A 16,887-nucleotide genomic window follows, 5' to 3' on the forward strand; every position below is an offset into this window, starting at 1 on the left:
ATGCACACATGGAGATGTACACATATCCTAATAGCTTCATTGTACTACCTCACATTTGGCTTGTAGATAGTGATAAAGAATAGTTAAAATAAATCAAACTAAAGAAATTACGAATTTTATTAAAAAAGTATTATTCTCATGTCTGTGCAGTGAAGGTATTAGTACAACACCTTTGTCAGGCTCTAAAGTTTTCTGACTTGCTATTTTTAGCTAGTCTCTGGAATGAAAAGAAACTGTACCCTTTAAATTCACATTTTAAAAAAAATGAAAATGCAGAAAACCTTTTTCTTATCATGTATATTCTATAAAATATTGACTGACAAGCACTCTGTGAAGAGCCTACGAATTTAAGAAGCACTGGCTCTGGCTGAGAAATGCCTTTGTTAGGATGGGAGATATGTAAGATAACTTTGACTTTCCTCTGAGCTTAAGCTCTCTTTGGGCTCAACTTGTCATTTGCTATGTAACTTCAAAGAATCATACATTGCATGTTCGATTACTTGGGGCATAAGGATGAAAGAAGTGTACATAGCTCACGCCTTTGGCTGACCAAAAAACTCTGCATGCTATGGTAGCTCTTCCATGACATTACTCACTGAAATGGAGGTCAAATTGCTAAAATAACATGGACTGAATCCAGGAGAGAATCCAGTTCACTGGCTTAGCAGTCATATGTGACCACTATTCTCCTATCTACAAATAGAATAATGAATTCTCAAAGGTCCAGATTCCTAATTGGTACGAATCAACATGGTGTGAATGAAGCTACATCAATTTTCCAAGTGATCTGGCTAGCTATACACGACATGTCCATAAAAAGGTTCATACACTTCTACAGACATAGTATTCTATGATTCAGTTCTTTTCCTGCTTTCCCATATTCATCCTCCCTCCTCACTCCCAGGTGCTGACATTTTGTCTTGATCACCAAAATCTTCTTATTTCAATTAGAAGAATAAATGTTCATTCATACATTTTGCAACATGACAGCATGCAAAAAGAATCAATTCTAAACGACAAAACAATGAAACAAAAGGCAGCTGTTACAAAAACCACTTGTGTCCAAATAAAGGTGAAGGCAATTTTTTCCTACTATCATCCTTATTTGCTTTGCCAAAGGAAGATTTCACCTTTTCATCTCCCTTAGGAAAAATAAAGGGGCAGGTCCTCTCACATACTGATGTATATAAAGTACTATTCCTCTTAGGTCTTCCCTTGAAGAATTTTCATTGGTCTTTTTGATTTCAGACAGGACAGTAACAAGACTAATCCACCTCCACTTTCCACAGTGTACCATAGCCCAACAGTGCTCCAGACAGTTTTATGATGAGGTTTTACAAAAACTACACCACGCACATACCTGTTCGGAAGAAGCAAAGACTGACAATGGTTAAGCTCTTAAAGCGAACCTTCCATTTCTGTGATCAACAAGTAGAGCCACAGGCCTGAGGCCTCTGCAGCGGCAGCCCACAAAACAGGCATCCCAACCTCGGTTCACTGCCCAGGACAGTAATGACAGGATGACTTTTTCCAGATTTTTCTATTTATTTAACCATTCTCCTTTTGTCCAACCAAGACACAATTTGGTTTGTAAAGTGAAGGACACAACAAAAGAAGTCATCCTGTTTACCATATATAAGGAATGCATGTAAAAAGGGCTGTATTTTAGCTCTACTTAATTTGTTTCATTACTCCCTCGTTTATAGTAGTTCAGAACCTCCACTTCAGTGCAACTGCTTCACACTGAATATTGCTAGAAATGTGATAAGGATCTTGAAGGATTATCCCAGGAGAGCATCCCAAGATATCACTCAGAAGCACAGGAAATCTTAAGGATTGCATCTTCTATCTCTGACTGAAGCAAGTCACAGAAGGTCGATCCAATTATTGTTTCTACATTTTTTATTGTTTCTACATTTTTTATCAACTGTGATGAAAAAAGTCCTCAAAATTCAAGACTGGAGTTACCCTTTTTCAGTATCCAGACTCAGCAAAGATGACTTGGAGAGCAACACAAAAGCTCTGCATTGCCTCTGTACCCACTGCCTGATCTAGACTGGGAAAGATCAACCAAATCCAGCCCAGTGTCATGAGCATTTCGCTGTTTGGCAGTAGTATCAGTAATCCTATACAATTTCAATATATAAATCTATAAAATTTGTGCAAGGGAATAAATTATTTTTACTACCAGGCAGAATTAAAAAGTGGAAGCGATAGAACTCTTCAGTTGGGTAATAGGAATCAAATATATAACTTCTCAGCACTTAAGCTACTGGCCAACCAGCAGAGCTTGATCTCAAGATAATGAAAATGCACTGAAGCTAAAGAGAGCACTTGAGTAACATCTAACACAGTCAGACAGCCAAAGCATTATAGTCCAAGCTACCGTGACCTAGTAAACACATTTATATTCCTTACAGAGAAGTCTCAGAAACTGCCAATGCTTTTATTGTTGCAGCTTCAAAAACTATGGGAAGTTACTAGTTTCCTGACAGACAAGATCACATTGATTTTCCCATTATGAAATAAATTATTGCCATGAAAAAAACAATTTGGAAAATAAGTAATTGATGCCAGTGAGACCAGTTTTCATTAACTTATTTTTAAAATTGGATTTTTGTAGGCAGAAATTTTCAGCCTTGAGTTAGGAAATACAAAGATCACATGAGTGGAATTTAAGGCATATAGGGTTTTATAGGATGGCTTCTTCCTGCTTCAGACTTAACTTTATCACACTTAACAATATCCCTAGATCAGGGCTATATTAAGCACTGCAGCTATCAGAAATACTTCTAGAAAGTCATTCATAAGATGCAGTATTAGTGTGTGTGCAGACACACACACACTTTGGAGAGGTTTATTCTGAAGAGATAACAAATCTGTGCACAGGATTATAGGTATATAAAGCCAATCCTTCAAACTTAATACTTGTGAAAGAAACAGCTAATACTCATGAGCATGGCTAATACTCTATCAGTTCAAAAGAAAAAAATGAACTCTTAGAAGTTTTCATAGTTTTTACTTTTAAGCTGATTCTTTTTGCTGAGCAATAATTGAGATGGTTTTTCATCAAACCACTGTTAAAATTAACACTGTAGGCAAAAACATACTTAGTTTGGAAGTTCATATTATTTTACTGAACTACAGACTTCCATTAGGGACGTACATGCAACATGCTCAGAACTTCCTGTTCAGGGACTGTGTTGTGCTAGGGACAGGAGGAGAAATGGAGAAGAAGAGGAAAGAACATAAACAAGACAAGAAAAGGAGTTCAGGAAGCTGCTGAAGTGTTGTCTTAGCTTCAGGATTGGGCATAACACTCACCGTGTTCTTAATACATTCACGTGTTATGGGTAATATTCTGAAAAAGGTGGTGGTGGGGATGCAAGTTACATCTCACTCTGAGGCAGATCAGCCTTCTGGAGAATAAAAGGCAGACCTTCACTGTGCTGTGTGCAAGAATAAAGCAGCTTTAATGCAACACTTCCATTCAGCTCTGAGGGGAAGTGCTGAATGAGTGCTCTTACCAGATCCTCTTAACAATCTACTTTCCAGGACTGTCTAATGGTTGTCCTCCATAAGAAGACCTCTTGATATAATTTATGAAGTGGTAATTTTCATTATCTAAATCTTATTTCCCCTTTCCTCCTCCCAAATTTCCACTGAAGGGTCCTCAAAGCCTGAGTCCACCCATTGGCATAATGCCCAATTTTGGAAATTTATGTTTAAAAAGGAAAAGTGGAGACATGTTAACAAGTAAACAAGGCATCTTTTTTTTTTTTGAGCTATGGAACAGTAAAAACAACATGCTGAACTGAACTTTTTCTACCTTACTCTGTTTAAGAAAAAAATCCAAGGAAAGTATTTCACTTTGGACATATCTAAGAAAAGTGAAGGAAATTTAAAAGTAAGTAAAAGGCAAAAATAGGAAGAGGAGAAGGTTAGAACCCTTTTACCTATAAGGCATTCTCCCTGGATGTGAGGATACAGGTCCGCTTCCCATCTCAGCATAAGAACAGAGCACAGTAGTGTGTGTTAAATACCCCATTCAGAAATATTCTGGAATGCTTTGCTCTCGGTCTACTTTGTTAATGTCACATACTTGGAATAAATAATTAAATTTCAATGGAACTGGGGCTAGAATGAAGTTTTTCTACTTCTCTAATGACTTAACTATTCCACCCTGCAGGGTAAATTTCTCACTACAAGTTTTATGAAGCTACCTAACACACATTGCCATAATTTTTTTCCAGCCAAAACTATTCAGCAAATCTACCCTGAATTCACAAACAGTTTTGCAAGCACCAGAGCTATATCAACCCAGCTAATTTACTGCTTGCTGAATCAAATGGCTGGTGCTATTTGCAACTGTCTCCACAGTGTTCGGAGAACTCACTGCCAAAAAGAGGGCAGAGCTGAAGGAAGCAGAACCCAACACCTATTCTTCGTAGGCAGCTTTGCTACTTTAATATCACAATTGTAATTAAGGTGATCAGTTTGGAGCCATTCTGCCTACAGATTTTTAATTCTGTAATGAAAAGTAAAGAAATACCTCTCCCCTCAATGATAAATGTTACCAAATCCTTCTGTCATAGTAATACCACAAATAAGAGAAAAAATATCCTCCTAATATGCATTTTGAATTCTGTCTACAGTTTTTAAATTATTTTTGGTTTCAACAGCTCTCTGGGGAGTATTATGGGATTCTCATTTAAATCACTCAAAAACTCTGCCTCACCCTGGCTAGACCAAGGAATTGAGACACCAGTTTTGCGCAATGAAAGTAACTGATGTTTGCACAAGTCTTTTCTAGTTCTCCTTGGGGTAAGCACATCGACTTTGTAGGGTTTTGGGTTTTTTTTTCAATTGTTACTGAAAAATCAGAGAACAAATGAGAGAATATAAAACCTGCAAAATCTGAATGAGCACTACTTCTAAACTAAGCCATACATTAGTGCTTTGACATCCCATGTGATTTGTAAATCTTAAGGCAAATGTACCACAGTAATGAAAATACTAGCAAAAAATATGACAGCAAAAAGAAATAGCAATATCCACTCTCAGATACTAGACTATCAATGTTCTAGGCATAGCAGTAGGAATCCTTTATTCAGTTAGGGCATGACCTAAAAGAACTCAATGGACTATGTATAAAGGGAAAATGTTCTTTTAAAAAATGTCCTTTTCCACAAAAAAAGTTCATCTACCATGACAGAAGCATATATTGGAACAACTGAGTATTACTAAGATTTGACTTTGTGATAATCATGAAGAGAAATAAAGCATAATAGTCTGCAATAAGAATGTTAGACATTCACTGTATCTGTGAAGCAATTAAACAATCAAAGCCTGGAATGAGCTACCAGTTTGATTTCTAAAAATTGAAAGAAAACATGCAATTCCTAGCAAATTAAAAATAATTAAATCCTAACATGCACTATAATAGTTGAATAATCTCATAAGAAAAAAATAAAATAAATATTGATATGAGCTTTAAAAACTCACTAATAAGTTAATTGACAGGATTTTGCTATATATCACAATAACTTTTCTGTTTCAGGCAAATAGATATTTTCAGAAACTTACACTATTTCACCTTACATTTACAAATGTGTACATATTTTGAAAGAGAGTATGTGCACAGATAAGCACACTGACTCATGGATACATGCACCATTTCTGTTATTTATGTAAATTATATATACTGTGTATTCTGTTCCTTTTAATTCTAGTACGCAGATTAAACACTGTGCCCTCAAAATCTACAACCATTAAAAAGCAAATATATAGCTTTATCCAGCTGGACATTATAAATATACTAGACACCCTCATACACCTTATGTAAATATAGACAAAGACATGCTTGTGTATTCATTTAAAGAACTACAGCTTTTATATTTTAATTATTCTTGCCAGCAAGAAATGTATAAGGGATTGCACCACCCTTCTGCATGGCATCCTCTGTAAATGAGTCCAGTGCATTTATAAATATGGATGTGGTAGACCCCCAAACAACACAGTACCTGCTGTCTATCCAACCGCATCCTTTTTGCAGCATTTCTGCTTTCACTCTCACAGGCGGAAGCCAGGATACTCTCTGCAACTGCTGAAGTAAGGTGTGAGGGAATAGGTCGTGACTATGAGAGAAAAAAGAAACACAGAAATTATTTCTAGCATAATCCACGATACCCTTTTTCAAAGCACACAATACCATCACCTAGGCAGGAAAGTCCGCTCATTGAAATGCAGTTTATACCAACAAAACAGGGAAATGGAACTTGTAAAAGATGAAAAATGAAACTAGTTAGATGTTAAAGCTGCAGCTGATCCATAGATCCACGAGAAGCACTTTTCCTCCACAGCTCTATTGTCCAGTGTGTTTAGTCTGGCTCATTAAGCTGTACTTTGAACAGACAGTGGCATATTCTCTGCGTTCCAGCAGCACCCTGGCCGTCTGATTCTTGTTAAGAAAACTGAAAGGCTTTTTATCCTGTACAGCATGTGACAGAGATGAGTAGTGTTTTTTTATCATCATAAAAAAAAAACAAAACAAAAAACCCAAGTGATAGGGTTGAAACATCACTCAAAACATAACAGATTGTCAGAACATTTCAGAGCAGTCTCAATCTGTAGTATATGAATATTTGCATTCTTTGCTGCAACATGACTGATGTGATTAAAATGACTAAAAAAAAAAAATATCTGTTTTTCTTTTGATAATGCCAGCCTTCCAACACTGTAGATATTGTGTGGTTCAACTAGCTATGGTTCATTTTTCCGATTTAAAACCCCTCATTACTAATTTCATAGCATTTACATGTTTTAGGTTAGAGGTGCAATGAATCCCCCCAAAACAAGGGAATGCTAAAATCTATGAACTCCAATATGATCTTCCCTACCATTTCATTAAGAAGAATATGTACACACCTCTTTCTCCTAATTACATGCAAAACAATCTTCTGAAAGATGCTCACAATAAAACTAATCTTCTTCATTAATATACAAAGATATATCTGAACTACCAAGAAAATAAAGAAAATGGGGATAATAACATAGATACTGATATACATATAAGCCCATTCCAGAGACTGCAATTTACTGAACTGGGTTCTGAACTTCCATAAATTTTCAAAGCTTCATTGAACTCAAAAATACTGTGCAAATTTATACCTACTGAGGAACTAGCCATGGGGGGGTGGGTGGTGGTGGTGCTTTTTTGTTCACTGTTGGGTTTTGGGTTGTGGGTTTTGGTGGGGGGGAGGGTTTATAGTCTTGCCTTCTTACTCCTAAAAGCATAAATATGAACCTGCTATGAAATGTCACTGAGTTTTGGAAGAAAGTTTTGAAGTATTCCCATTCAGTTCTTAGACAACCTTAAAACAGATTAATTATATTGGCTCAACTGATTTTATGGTTTTCATAACATTCCATGAACTAATTAAACTAACCATTACTAATATTGCATTTTTACCTTTAAAAATTAAAGTCCATTTATAGACTTTAGATATGCTCTGCAGAATACCAATTTTTAATCTGACACTGTACTTTCTCTAATGTATGGGACCACAGTCTGTCTGGGACCAGAAGCTGAACTAGCTTTCAGAAATAGACAGGGATTTATGGGTCTCCCTCACTAGTGGAATAGGCTTATTTCTCCCCACTCATACAAGAACAAGCTCTCTGGCATCAGTGTAACAGCTGTGTAAGAAAGACAATCAGAGGCTGCAATACTACAATAAAATATACTTGGATTGATTTGACAGAACAAACTATTGAACTTGTTTCTGGTTCGGAAAATAAGCCTAAGAGATGAGGGACACTGATATTAAACCCTGGTGTCATTACAGAAGTTAACATTACAGTACAAGCAGACACCTTCCTCAGAGCTCCAGAGGAGGGAGGAAGTCTTTGCAGAAGGTTTTCACTGACAAAGCATTATATTTTTTATTCTGCCTCCCCAGAGTGGTGATGTTACTCTGAATTCATTATTGCATCACTTAGCCACACTAGATCCCTCCCTGTGTTTGGTGGCCAAATATCAATGTACATGCTACTGTTTTATGTATGTTCAAGGTACATTGACTATGTTTGCTGCATGGTCTCAGAGTGTTCCTGTAGCAGTGGCCACACAATGACATTCTTGAAAAATGGTGAGTAAACACCTAGTTGATTCCTCCAGCTCAGGTCTTTAATTAGACCTATAACTATACCTATACATCAATGGATTTTTAGAAGGTGACATATGAGCCAAAAAAATTAATGTTCTGACCAAAAAGTAAAATGAACCCAAGTTCCCCCAGCTTATTTGTTTATGGGAGAGAATAGGTTTATTGAAGTGTTTTATAAAATAAAAAATAAAGAATTACCGTACAAATCAAGCAGTCATGTGCTTTTCTCTGAATAGGAGTACAGTGGTTACGTGTTCACTGTTGAAATATTGAACTCAAAGTTAGTAGCCACAAAAAAGAAAAAATCTCCAGGTAATGGAGTATCTTCCTCTTGAAATATGTGTTAACTCATAATTTGTCTCACTCGTCACTGCAGCTGGCTGTTGATATGTTCATGTCAAGAACTATCTAGAGTGAATAGGGAGAATGTAATGAATGCACAGTTGAGTCACCTGGGGAGTAAAATACGGTAACAAAGCACAGGAGAAAAATCATCTGATTAAGGCTCGGGCTCTATCAGCTTAACTCAGGCAGAGTACTAGTCTGACATTGACTGAGAAGATGAACACAGTCCTCTGTCACTAAAAGTAGAGCTGTTAAAAAGAGGATTTTCTGTTCCATGAAATGCCATATCTGTGAAATGTCAAAAAGATCAATTTTGAAGAGCCTTGCCTAAGAGGAAAAATTGCTTTGAAATAACCACTTTTTAAAAGATGTTTTTAAATAAACTGAGTTAATAGCCCCATCTTCTAAGCTCAGAGGCTCCTTCTGGCTTAGCTTAACTTCCTCACCTTCTGCAGTTCTGATTATTCATGAACTCTACCATGACTACCAGCTATAAAACCACCTCTGTAAGAAGCACAAGCATCCCAGTCCTTCTAGGGTTCTGAATATTTCTCAACTCCCTATCCGAGGGTGAGACACAAAGGCCTTGGGAAACATGGCAAAAGCAACATCATTCAATTCTGCAGAAGGGAGCCTGCAGATCTTAGCCAAACCAGCATTTTCTAGGTTACCAGGCTCCCCTCTGCAGAGCTGAGAGCTAAGACCTGGTTCCTGCATGTTTGGGACTACAGCAGGAAATGTAGGAGCCAAGGAGTCCTTATTTCCAAGGGCTCCCAGGCTCCCCCCACAATTCCTAGATCCACAACCTGCCCACTGGACTAGTAGGAAACGAGGTTTCATTTTACTGGAGTACGTCAAAACAGAAAACCTTTGACAGACTAACATTTCTTCAAGGAAAAAACAAAAAAGGCATTATCAAAAAATTCCCAACCAGCTTTAACTGGCAGAATGCACCTAATGTCGTTTGATACATAACATTCACAGCCCCAGTGTGGTTCTTCTTTTACTTCACAGTGATGTAAAGCAGGAAATAACTATACTGGAACTACCCATGTGTAAAACAACAGAAAAGAAGCAAGCCTCTAACCTTTAGTCTACCAAAACAAACAATTCACATAGCAAAATTAGAAGGCAGGATAACGTTTTTGTCATTTTTGAACCAATGACATGTGAAAATTTTATAGTAACTTTCAGGTGAAGAGATAAATAAAACGTAGAGGGAATCTAGTAAACAGCTTAATACAGACCTTCTGAGAAGACTACACGCCTCTGTCCATCACACAGCAGCAGTACACAGAATTCCTTTGTATTTACTTGGAAACGTGATACCGCTTGTGACTGCACTAAAACAGCAGCCACATTTTGAACACACATTGTTTTTTGATATTGTACATCTCTTCAGCTGACACACAACTAACGTTCAGGCTCTAACATGATGTAGGAGAAGAGCATTCTGACAAAAGATATAAGGGAAACCTGCTAGATTTCATGTACATGAGGATGCCTCTTTTTTAACATCTTTCGAAGTGACTGACATTCAGGAAGTGGTTGAAATTCCCTCAGTAGCCCAAGGGAGATGACCAACCACCTCCAGTCCTCTCATATTTGAAACTGCATTTCAAGGGAATTTAAACCTGATTCTTGAGACCACCACAGAGCCTGTAGATGACAGTGATGACAAAGCAACAAGCACACTTAACCACCATACTGGACAGGAACTTTTGCATGGTTTTAAAAGAAATCACTTCTGTGCAAATTGATATGAAGACTTTACACGCTCATCCCCTTATCTCTTTCTGAAGAGTGTACAAATTGCTGACAGATACACTTTCACAGATTTCTTAATGAAAAATCAAATTAGCTGATACTTCTTTGTAGTCAAATAACTGTTGGTCTGCTTTAAAGAACAGTAAAGCTAATGAAGATCCTTCCATGGCTTCGGTGGTCTTTAGATCTGGCTCTCAACAATCAAAACATCTTACAACAAGCCCTTCTGGAGTTATGGAGTAGTCCTGTAAGGTTGCTTATTTTTTAGTAGCTGAAATGAGAAATCCTTGGCCCAGATTCTCTAGAAATTAGGTCTGTAAGTATAATCTCTGATTCCTTAACATAAAAGAGACTAGCGCTTTCAATATGCTGTAGAATACCCATTTGCAGTACACCAACTGTATACAATATCATCAGGTCTTCTGTTTAAAGTGATGTACCTTTGAAGTACCCTCATGGGAAACAAAATATCCTTTTTGGCATATTCACACAATTCCTGTATTTCTATAGGGAAGCTAAAAAACTGCTATGTTCCAATTTCAGAAGTACATTTTTGGTATAAATCTACCAATTATTGATATAACGTATGAATTGTATTTCAGTCAAAACCACTAGGAGCAGTATATTCACCAAAAAGAAGTTTGCAATCTGCTGTACGTGCTGTCCTCCTGTGGTTAGAGATCTGTTGTCTCTGAAGTTACTACCTTGGCATTTTTTGTGAGATCCAGTATTTACTTATAAATAAAAGCCAAAGTTGTCATACAGAAGCTTGGTCTAGATACTATTACACGCTACACCAGTCTGGCTCAGTTCTGAAAAAAATACAGCTACCTGTTACATCAGATAATAGGCACACAAGCACACCTGCTAAAATGCCAAACTTTATAACCTGGCATTTGTGCATAAATACCATCTTCTAGTTTAGGCCAATTAACACTGAAAAGGAGATCTTTCAGTATAAGACAGTTGCAAGCACATAAACATACAAGTTACTTTGTTTTGTTCATAGAGAGCCTAATATAAATGTATGAACTCTAATATAAATGTGTGAATGAGAAAATATTTTAACTGTTACTCAAAATTGAAAAAAAAACAGTTCCAAATTTTTCAAAGTGATTGGGCATCCGAAGTTGAAGATGAATGCCTAACATGCCTCACTAATAGTAACCGAGTTTTTTCCAGAAGTACCACTAAGAAATTCTTTGCAAGTTGGGCTCCTAATAACATGATACCTCCTAGTGCTCTCCTGCATGTCAGCTTTCTCCTCAGGTATCATAAGACCAGTTCATATCCAAAATGAAATACTGCAAATATGCCACAACTCTTTCATAATAATTTATTAAGCTCTAACACAATGTGTTAAAATCCCCAACATATTTATAACAGTATGCAATACCTAAATAGCATTTTTTTCATAAAAAAATATCCAAAATACTTTACAAGACAGGGTATGCATTATCTTCAAATGAGATTTTTTACTTAGTCTAACACAGTGAAATGTATGACACGGAACTGTTCTACACTGCACCATTACAAAGGATTCAGAAACCTTTCCACAGAGTATTTTTTAATTTACAGACTGAAGTACAGTACTGCACTGTATTGGATGTACTTTTATAATTGTTAGTTAGTACAGAATAGTGAAATATAAACAACGAGACTGGCATTTTAATGCCTGCAGCACTGTGTTTCAGTCTGGGTTTTGATATATTTTGCTCAGTCTTGCAGTCTTGTGATAAATACTCAATTGTAACACCTACTAAGGAATTCAGAGAAATAACTAGAAATATTTTCTTAAATGGCAGAAAAGGCTTTTTAAAATGTTCAATGATGTTCACATCACTTTAAGTTTCCAGCTTTAAAGTACATTTAATTGAAACATTGCATGTTGCACCTTGATTACGACAGCACCTAAATATATCCATATATATCTTAACATATCCATATTCCTGTCTAAATGTTAAGCAAGTGACATGTTCCAATCAACCAGTGTTCTGCTGCTGCTGCTGTGCCTACATCTGGGGCCAAGTCCCGCTCCATTTGTTCAAGAGACCAGTTTCAGTGGGGCTAGTGAAACTTTTAAATTACTTATGTGAACAACAGAAAGAATATATCTCTGACTTTATCCACCTAAAACTCAAGTATTTTGCCTAAACTAGTCATCTAGGCATCTTTTTTGTTTCACTGAAAAGACAGGTATCTCCAGAAGTTGACTCATGAGACAGCTGGGGATGAACTTCTCTGGAATAGTTAGTTCATCTAAGTGCTTCACTGATTGCTGAGGGAGCTCAGGTCACCTAATTTCTCTAGCAAAATTAGGTAAGATTACCTCCATCCCAAATTTATCTGGTATTTCAGAGAGACAGAGAACGCCAGGAATTGTCATGCTGAACTAGCCTCTTCTGTGTTAGGTGGGGATTGGACGCTCCAATAGCAAGCAGTTTACTAGCAAAACTCCAGAGGACGAGGAAAAACTGAGTCTGATTTAACACTGGTTCCTGTTTCCCCTAAACAAATATACTGAACTAGCTCCCTGTCCTTAAGTTACTGGCACAAACCAGCTAATCAAGTATCATTGCAGCAGAGGTCTCAATCTAAGTCAGAATCACAGCATAAGAAAAACTGACATATTTACTACTTTTTTTTTTTATTTCAAGTTTACGGGTAATCAGGGTGAACATTCTTTTACCCCAGATATTTTTAGTTCCATAAAAAGGTTTTTTTTTTTCCTGTATCAGAACTTATTTTGGAGGAGATTGTTTTTCTTCTAAATCCAATTTTAAAAATGAAACAAATGTCAAAATTGCATTCCTATCTTTTGTGAAGACTAATTACTATCAGGTTGCTAGGAATTTTTCAATTTTTAGTTTTCGTTCTTTTTCAAAGCTAACTTCTTCACATTTTCCAAGGCTACTGGAAAAAGTGTAAATTCTTCCACCACTCACTTTTCCAAAATTGCCCATACTTGCAAAAGTTATTGAAAAGAAGAAGGTATCTGAGACAGATTTAAAAGGCAGTTCTTAAAAATCACATAAGTATTCACTGAACTGTTCTGTGGGGGGAAAAAGATATTTAAGAGCCTTAGGGAATTTTATTTTAAGGACATGCGAGACCTAATGGAAAAAGTCAAAGTTTGTAAGAGAGTAGCTTTGCCCTTTTTCAACTATGTTGCTCATCAGACTTACATAAGGGAACCACTGTCAAACAAGGGTGAGATGCTTAGAAAGGGAAGTGACCAGTCAACAGTCTGGGGTATAGTACAAAGCAACAACTCTATTATTATTTGTAGATCTTCATGTAACTGTTCTTGTGATAATTTTCTTAATGCTTCCCAGCTTATTAGTCAAGATTATGTATGCATCCCTGTATCCACAGACCCTCACCTTCCTGAAAACATTTATGACCTTTCCAGCCATAAAAGGCCTGGAGGACTGAAAAGCCATGTGACTGCAAGGGCAGCTGGACTATTCAGCATTAAATTCAGTAAATAATGAAAGCTTCCTCTCTGTGAAGCTAAAACTTAAAAACAGAGGCTAGGTACCTATCCCGAGAAATCTTAACGAGGCAGATTTCAGAAAACATACCCCATTCTGCAAACCAGTCCCCACCAAAGTTGCTCAATCACAATATAGAAGCACTCCAAGCCACTAGACACATTTAAAACACCTCGATCAACATGTGCACAGTTGCAAATCATTAAAACACCTCTTACAGCCAATTGGCACAACCAAATGACAGCAGTGAAGATACAGAGCTTAGTTATTTGTTATTGAGGCTGGCAATAGGACAGAAGGAGCTGGGATGAACAACACTGGGATCTAACTGAGGAACTGTCTTCAGGCATAGTGTGACTCTTCTTTGACACATGCAAACTTGTCTCCGGACAATGAAAAGCATTTATAACTAGCCTTTTCTCTCCAATATATAAGAACACTTTCCTCTTTGATACTATTGCTTTGTATTACAGTACTGCCTAGGAAGGAGGGTTTACTTTTGCTTAAACAAAAGGAAGAATCTCTTTGTGAATGAGAATTTAAGACCTTGCTCTTGCATTGGGATGCACATAGAAAATATGCCATAACTGTGAAAAAGATACTGTAAGATGAAGTTTCAAACTGAATGCAGTGAGACTGATGATAGGAGATCATGAAGATGGGAGGAAGCAGATAGTAGAAAATGTAATTATTAAGTCAATTCATCCTCATTTGGTTATTTCTAGCATTAAAATTTTTCTGGACTGTAACTAAATGAATACATACCACATAGCCTCAGCAGCTGTCTACTGTCTTTTTTTTAACTGGCAGTTTTCTATAGCTACAGAGGCTGGGACAAATCTAAAGGACAGATTTTAAAAACATTAGCAAAACAGGTCATTTGACCATTTCAGGGAGAAAATTCCTCTTGTATAGCATATATAAGTCACAAATCACTTAATGTATATAAAGGAATTCTTATTAATATCAGTCCTTGAGAAAGAGACGGTAATTTTTTTTTCTTTTGCTTATAGGCTAATTAAGAGAAAAAGAAAGAATTTCTTTAAGAACATCAAGAACTTTAAGAAGTTCACAAAGTGCTACAGCATAGCACAGGTGGAAGCACAACCTAGAGATCCCATCCAAAAGCCAGTGATTTCAGGACTTGACAAAATTCCCTTCCAATGAAAGATTCTGAGCAAGATCGTAGAACTTAGTAAGAGAACATTCTCAACAGTCCATAAGCAAGAGACAATGGGAGGAGAAAAACAATCTAATGAGAAAAACTTTGACAGTGTCTTGTCGAGGGGTATGCTTGTGTCAGAATGAAAAAGGCACAATTACAAGCTGAACAGTCAAATGGACAAAGCATTTCCAATGTAGAAAGGGAACTCCTCAAAGGAGTATTTGTAACAAGAAGGTATGCAAGCTGCCTTGGAGTCCACAGACAACTATCTGTCATAAGTAGAAACAGATAGAAGCAAATAAGTATAAGTAGTCCTTAAAAATATTAATACTGAGAAACATGTTAATTAACAATATGAAGACTCATTAGACTGAGTCTTTCCCATTGCCTCAGAGCTAGAACTGGCCTGTTATACAGCAAGAACTGTCGTTTGGATTACAAATGGCAAATAACTGACAGAAGCAGGCTTCAGGCATGCTTTTTCATCTTTACCATGCAGTCTTACACTAATTTAACTTAGTGTTTACATTTTCTCTTCACTTTACAATATGACGCTGTAGATAGCTGCACTGCTCCACACACAGTCTGAACTGTCATATGCCATATATGAGATTATTCTCTTTTTCTCTTGCAACTAGATGCTCAAAATGTAGCATTCTGAACCTGAACAAAATGAAAAACTTGTGTTTAATATGTCTATAGCAAAAGACATCTCCTGTGGAGATTATTATCTGACATCCTATTTAATATAACAACGGTAGCACTATTGCTCCTGAGGAGATCATTATCCCGTTTTGCTATACTTGAGGGTAACACCTTATTCGAATCAACACCAGCATGTCCCTTCATGATTGTTTTGAACAAATGTTATTATCCAGACAAAGTGATTCTTTTCCACTGTCAAAATGGTAAGTACATTTAAAATAATCATACAGTCAAGTGCCTCTGTCCATGGTAGCATTTTAACAAACTACTTACAATCAGGAGGTGCTGACACAGTAATTCAGAAATCAGAAAATAATTAAAAACATCAAATAGATACATATTACATTTCAGAATTATTCAAGACATAAACATAAAACACCACTTATTTTCTTAGGAAGTTAATGGGAGCTCCTCCAAAGACTTCGGATAGTCTTTGGCTCGTGTTCCTACCTGTGAACAGAGAAGCAGGACAGATTTCCCTTCAGGCCCAAGGGGGCTGAAATCTTTGGCATGAGCTCCAGTGCCTTGTCACTTCCATTCATGGGCAGCAAAGTCAATATTTTAGAGGGTAATTTGTTTGTTTAAAAAGAAATAAAGCCCATCATAAAGTGTCGTGGAACATTATAAAAATAGTGAGTATTTCTGAACTATAAAGATTGCTTATTTGGATCATGTTCATGGTAACCTCTGTTCCTTTTCCCATCCCAAGAATAAATTTGATCCTGCAACCTTTATTCATATGAAAGTAACATTTGCAAATGTGTGCTGAAGTCAAGCCAACAACCTAGCTCTTATGGGTCAGACTGTAAGCCCCTTATTCATATTGCAAAACAGTTGTGCAATGTTTTCAGATGACAAAAAATGAGCCAGTTTACATAACTGCTCATCAGTGTGAATAATGACAGTAATGAGGCCATAAATTGGAACAGTGAGGAGACTTGCTAGCATCGGCTAATTTCGTAAGTATTTTCAATTGAAAGTACAGCAAAATAAAAATATTTAGCATCGTGAAAGCTGAACTTGATGTTGCTGAATTATTTTCAACCAAAGTGAGTAGATGCAATTTGATACTACTTAGTGTATCATGGAAAATATTTACTTTCTGTTTTTCTTTATTTTGGAAGGCTCTACAATCTGACATGTACATCACCAGTCAATCTTTGGCACTTTTATCTGTACAGATGTCCTTTATTCTACCTGTCTCTCTTCACCTGTGTTTCCTTTGTTCAGAAGTGGTGTTATC

General features: G+C 36.7%; 1 protein-coding gene across 5 annotated transcripts in view; it reads right to left on the minus strand.

Moving 5' to 3' along the window:
- NOL4 (nucleolar protein 4) overlaps nt 1-16,887 on the minus strand; it is a 197,502-nt gene that overhangs the window by 29,758 nt on the left and 150,857 nt on the right. For all 5 annotated transcript variants that reach the window (XM_069779255.1, XM_069779256.1, XM_069779254.1 and 2 more), the window contains one exon: nt 6,024-6,137. In XM_069779255.1, the coding sequence (XP_069635356.1) occupies nt 6,024-6,137 (114 nt within the window). The remainder of the gene's footprint in view (nt 1-6,023; nt 6,138-16,887) is intronic.

Source organism: Haliaeetus albicilla, chromosome 3 (assembly GCF_947461875.1).
Source record: "Haliaeetus albicilla chromosome 3, bHalAlb1.1, whole genome shotgun sequence".
Classification (NCBI taxonomy): domain Eukaryota; kingdom Metazoa; phylum Chordata; class Aves; order Accipitriformes; family Accipitridae; genus Haliaeetus; species Haliaeetus albicilla.